This window comes from Lactuca virosa, chromosome 5 (genome assembly GCF_052849685.1).
Source record: "Lactuca virosa cultivar CGN04683 chromosome 5, Lactuca_virosa_CGN04683_v6, whole genome shotgun sequence".
Classification (NCBI taxonomy): domain Eukaryota; kingdom Viridiplantae; phylum Streptophyta; class Magnoliopsida; order Asterales; family Asteraceae; genus Lactuca; species Lactuca virosa.
Window position 1 is genome coordinate 235,992,458 of NC_136430.1, and position 6,167 is coordinate 235,998,624.

General features: G+C 35.3%; 1 protein-coding gene across 1 annotated transcript; it reads left to right on the forward strand.

Annotated features, from left to right (window-relative positions):
* The first annotated feature begins 288 nt into the window (after nt 1-288).
* Nucleotides 289-1,845, forward strand: LOC145115659 (chitinase CLP-like). Its single transcript, XM_079052006.1, has one exon. It carries the CDS (start codon nt 306-308, stop codon nt 1,599-1,601), a length of 1,296 nt encoding a protein of 431 aa, XP_078908132.1. The 5' UTR covers nt 289-305; the 3' UTR covers nt 1,602-1,845.
* Nucleotides 1,846-6,167: the final 4,322 nt, after the last annotated feature.

A 6,167-nucleotide genomic window follows, 5' to 3' on the forward strand; every position in this document is an offset into this window, starting at 1 on the left:
TAATAATTGAAGGAGCAATCACGAAAAAAGTTGAAACCATATGGATCAAGTACGTATTTTGTTTTTAATAGTTCGAAGCCAGATATTTTGGAAGTCACATAGATCAATTTTGAAATTTTGTCTTTTTTTCTAATAAACGAATCAAGATTTCAGTAACGATACGTACGTTAGGTAAATCATCCATCTGCCATCATTAGTTGACCTCCAAATAGATAGGTTTTACACGAAGGATTTGCAGGTCTATATAAATCAGTTCCACGTTCTTTCAGAAATTACTCTTAGAATAGATAAATTAACATTCGAAAATGCTTTTGCCTCTACAAATAATCGTTATCGTTTTAACCTTCATTTCTCATGAACATGAAGCCATAGCGGCATATGTACCGCCTTACACTTCCGTAATTGCTCCTGTACATAAACATACCGATGCCGCTAAGCCTCTCTATAGCGTTCAGATCATGACAACATACGTAAACATGCAATATTTGCATGAAAACTTCCTTATTGACATCGATGCTCCTTTCATATGGCACGATTGTATCATTCAATGGAACATATATCCAGGAAGTTGTCCAGCTAACACGCTTTGCACCTCTCCAGTTTCTTGCGAAGAATTTCAATGCACAGATGTACGAAGTTCTTACTCTTATCAGAAGCCTTATTGCTCTCCACCAGACAACAGCTCGACGTTACCTGGTTGGGGATATTGTACATGTCCAGTCAATGTGGTTGACCCCATTACTGGATCTTGTGGGCAAGCCATGCTCAACTATGATGATTTCACAGTGAACACAAGCAACGGTAAAAATGTTTTTACTGGAAGTTACGGTTTTTACCCTAATGCTGCATGTGCTCCTTCTTCGGCGTTTCAATCATTTCCTGCAAATGTTACTGGTGTCATGGCACTTTCTTCATCACCTTACGCTTTACCAGCTTATTTATTTGAGCCACTTAAAAAGGTCGTAGGTTTATGTTTACCTAGCACGTTGTCTACTCCTGGGGTTCTGTTTTATGGGAATAGTCCTTATTACCTTCTTCCACAATCAGATGTCGACGTAAGAAGTTATCTTTCTTATACTCCATTGATAAAGCGTCCGGATTCTTTCGGATACTTTATAGGTGTCAATAACATTGTAATAAAAAAGAGATCCATTAATATTCCCGCAAATGCCACTACCAAGATTAGTACACTTGACCCTTACACCATTCTTAGAACAGACATTTATAACCCTGTGATTCGAAGGTTTTCAATGGTTACAAAGCGTATTCCTACTGCAAAACCAGTCCCACCTTTTGGTCTTTGCTTTAGCACCCAAGGTGGTTTAAGAGTTCCTGATATTGATTTTAGTCTCCCGGAAGGAAAGAAGTGGACAATGTCCTCCGCTAACTCGATTAAGCAGGTAACGAAAGATGTGGCATGTCTGGCGCTTGTTGATGGTGGTGCAACAAGTGAACCTGCAATCGTGATCGGGACCTTTCAGATGGAGGATAACTTCCTGGTATTTGATTTGGAGAATTCGACTTTTGGGTTTAGTTCTTCCTTGTTACGTAAGCAGACTTCTTGCTCAAGCTTCAACTTTACGCTCGTTGACAGCTTCTAAGCTGATCAAAATGGAATAAACAACTGGGAATGGATGTTTATACATCATTAGTTAATAGTTGCGCGCTCTTATAATAAACAAGTCCTTGTTCAATCTTATATTCATGTATCCTACGTTAAAATAATAACGCTTAATCATGGCTTCCTAGTGTTTAGTTTTGTGTTTTTTTGTATTCTTGTTTTCTAATAAAATTCCGTTTCGTTCTAAAAAATAATACTTGATATAAATATTTCGTTATATATTATCCCCTTTGTTAATTTTGGTTGCATAAACCTTGAGAAAAAACATAATGGATTCTTTCTTTTTTTTTATGTTTGAGAAAAGGTGTATCTTTTTGTATAAAACATTAAGAAATATAAAATTTCAGGTTAAGATATAAAAATAATTGTTTTAACAAGTGGCGGAACTACTAAGGGGCCAGGGGGGCCATGGCCCAACTTTTTTGACCAAGAACATGATAGATCTAAACATGGTTTGTATAAAAAAAAACAAATATAAGATGATACTTCTAGCTTTGAAAAGGAAACCGTTATAACTCTTTAACCAAATAAAACTTATAAAAAAATAGTAATTTTAATCTAAAAATCAAAACTTTACAAATCCTAATCACCGTTTAAACTACCCATATTCAAAAAGCCCACAAATCCTACTCCATCTAAACTTTTATAAACCCCACTAATAATAGAAAAAAAAGCTAAAATGAGAAACTAAAAGCCCTAACCCGACACTCAAGTCTCCGATCGCCGCCTTAGAGATGGCTCTAGTCACTGCCGGAAACCATCTCCTGTCCCCCATGTGTGTGTGACCGAATACACATTACGAACCATCTCTAGTTGGAGATCTCGCCGTCTAGAACTCTCACTGTACGTGATTTGCTCTCCCTCTCTTTCATATTCCGAATAGATGAATTGGTTTCTGGTCGGTTCCGCCATCCCGATCCATGAATCATTTGAATTCATTTTAACTAGAGGCGCATAATAGATCGATATGAACATTATGAGATGTCCCGTAATAAAACCAGTTGTTGCTGATACCTTCTTCTCGGTTCCTTCTTCTCCTTCTTCCATAATGTGAGCTCGGAGAAGGAAGAGATAGGAGGGCCCTATGGAGAATGTGGTCAGAAATCCATAATAGAGTCCGACCACAACGACCGAATTGATTATCTTCATGCATAAGGATACTAGATTACCTAGTAGAAAAGATTTCAAAATCATCACAAACCTCCCTTTTTCTTTTCTATTGCAATTTATAGTAAGTCTTTCCTTTCGAAAGTCTTTTTCAAAAATTCTATATAAATTTCTATATGATATGAAACTGAGATTTAGTTCATTTTGTGAAAAACTAAGATATGATTCCGAAAAGAATCATTAAAAATCAAAAAAGAAAGAAGAATAAGATTATATCCAATATTAGACCTTGAAACAGAACCTTGTTGAACAAAAAAGATTTTTCTTTTGCATCTTCCTCTCTGGTGTGTTTTTATTATTTGTCATGATGTATTATTAATGGGCTCTTGTTTTGTTGTTATTCAAATGTGTGTGTCTGTGTAATAATAAGTGTAGAAGATAGAAAACTACCTTTCTTCTGTCAGGTTTTGCTTTTTTAGTTTCTATCAATATGTTAGAAAATATCTTAGCTTTTTTGTTGGTTAACAGCAAAATATAAAAAAAACATTAACCCTTTTTTTGAGTTAATTTTATAAGAGAATACGACTTCTTTATTAACTTTATTTGGTTTTTGTTGTATGTTAAAGTTTAGACTAATTATAATATACTTCTTTCTTAATTTAATTACTTTATTGACATTTTAAGATTGTCAAATTTATAATTCTCAGTTTGCTAGAGAATGAGTGTCATTCTAACGATTGTAATTTATGTAATTTGTGTTGCAAAAATGGAATTGATCAATAACATGGATGAACATATATTGACTCATTTCCAAAACCTTTTGTTTCTCAATTCTAATAACATAATACTAAACAAAAACAACAAACATTAGCTTTTGAAAAATAATACTTATTCATTGCCTTTGGTATCTCGGCCCCCCTAGTATTAGTGCTTGTGTCCCGCCGCTGAAAATAATAGTATAATATACATTTACCCTTAATGTGTCAAATAATTAAAAGTTAAACCCCACACTTTAAAGCACGAAAAACATGCAAAAAATAATCAATTTTTGTGTGAAGTATCAAAAAGACACATTTTAAAGCACGAAAATGAACTAGTTCCATTTCCCCAATGCTTAGGCCGGAAACCAAGTATTTTGTGGTTGGGGTTAAACAAATTTAATGTTGATATGTCATTAAACAAAATTATTAAATTTCTATACATGGTAAAGTAGGAGACACATACTTGAAGGTCCGTTAATAGTAAATGAAATATATTCCTGGAAAAAAAGGCAAAAGAAAATCTATTTATGTTCAAAATTGACTTTGAGAAAGCATATGACTCCTTAAACTGTAGTTACTTAGACTCGATCATGGAACAGATGAGGTTTAGCAACAAATAGAGAAATTGGATGTTTGGTTGTCTTAAGTCTTCGAGAGCCTTTGTTCTTGTTAACGGGCCACCGACGGATGAGTTCAATATTACGAAAGGAATAAGACAAGGCGATCATTTATCCTCGTTTCTCTTAATCATTGCCATGGAAGGACTGAATCAAGTACAAAAGTGTGCTTTGGAGAAGAATCTCATTTCAGGTATAACTCTTCCACATAATGACCCATCTATCTCACATCTATTTATGCAGATGAACGTAATCTTTTTGGGAAGATGGGATGTCATGAGTATCAAGAATCTTGAAATGCTTCCATATCGGTTCTGGGCTGAAAGTCAATTTTCAGAAATCTAGATTATTTGTAATTGGCATTCCACGTGAAGATCTCCAAAGACAAGCACATGTGTTAGGATGTATCCAAAGCTCGTTCCTATTCATATATCTTGGAGTGCTTGTATGGGCAAACATGTCACTAAAAAAACATTGGAGACCGATAGTTGAGAAGTTTCAGTCAAGACTGTCGATTTGGAAAGCGAAAACACTGTCGTTTGGTGGCTGTCTCACTCTAATCAAGTCTGTTCTCAATAGCCTTCCAACCTATTATTTCTCCATTTTCAAAGCAGCAGATGGCATCATTGCAGAATTGGAGAAACTACGCAGGAAATTCTTATAGGGTGGAGAAAAAATCAAAGCAAACATACATTGGGTCTCATGGCAGAAGGTGGTGGCTGCTAAATCTGATGGGGGCTTGGGAGTCGGCACTTTAAAGGTACAAAACATATTATTAACAAAATGGTGGTGGAAAATAAAAAATGGACTCGATTGCTTATGGAAAAGGTGCATTAATGTCATTCACAACCTGAACAAAACCCAGTCACATGTATTGCTAAAGAAACGGAAAATGGTACTTGGTGCAACATAGCAAAAGCTATTAAATCACTACTAGAACTCGACATCTGCTATCAAGACATGTTCATTCTAATCCCAGGCTCATACACTAACTTCCTCTTCTGGAAGGACAGATGGTGCAGATTGTTGGATTAGCTATCTAAGCCCATAACTATAATTGGTATGTACTTGAATTGATAGCAGCACAGTCCTTTTGGGTTGCCCTCAAACCTAGCAACTAGACAAGGAAATTATGAAAGGAGAGGTATTGATTTATTATAAGATTAATAAATTAATATAAATGATTTATTAATATGTTAAAAGATTAATATATTAATTAGAAATCATAAGGTTTAATTAATAGTTATCCAGAAATTAATTAGAATTAATTTTGGGGTTAATTGTATTAATTATAAAGTGTAGGGACTAGTTTGCAATTATCTAATAGTTGAGTGGAAGGTTCCAGAACCTCCTTGGAAGGAGGTGGACGAAATCTATAGGGGAAACCCTAATGATTTCGTCCAAGGGGCTTGGAAAAGGCCTTTGGATTAGCTTAGGCCCCAAGCAAAGGAACACTAGGGTTTTCCCTAAACCCTAGATCCCTCAGCTATATAAGGAGCCTCCTAGCTACTAAATTCGGCCACTCCTTCCCTGGTGAAACCCTAGGGCCGAAAATTGCATACCTTACTCTCTCTCTCCTTCTAATTTCCTTCTTGCTAGCTCTTGGGTGTGATTCCATTAGAGGCATTACAATCGTAGTGCTAGGCTTCCAAGAAGATCAAGATCAAAGGATCACCAATTGTTTGCTATAACAATTGAAAGGTATGTAACTCTAAAACCCTAGTTGGTTAATTTCGAAAATATCCTCTCTCCTCTAGGGTTCTTGTTTGCAATTCAAAGTTATATGTTCAATAGTTAAAATATAGATCCAAAGTAGGTTGCATGTGAACTTAGGAATTGTTTTCTAGTTTATTTGTTTTTACCTAAAACCCATCAATGGTATCAGAGCCTGGTTTGTTTTAAATTGAATTGCTATAATGGTTGAACTGCAAATTAGGGTTTATAGCTATTAAACCCTAAAAGGTCATTTTTCGTTTTTAGGGTTTTTAGTTCAAAGGGTTTTTCGAAAAAACCCTAGCCTCCACGAACCCTAATCGAAATTAGGGTTAGGGTTTTGAAAAA

Coding starts and splice junctions, on each gene's coding strand:
- LOC145115659 (XM_079052006.1), top strand. CDS start 306: ATGCTTTTGCCTCTACAAATAATCGTTATCGTTTTAACCTTCATTTCT.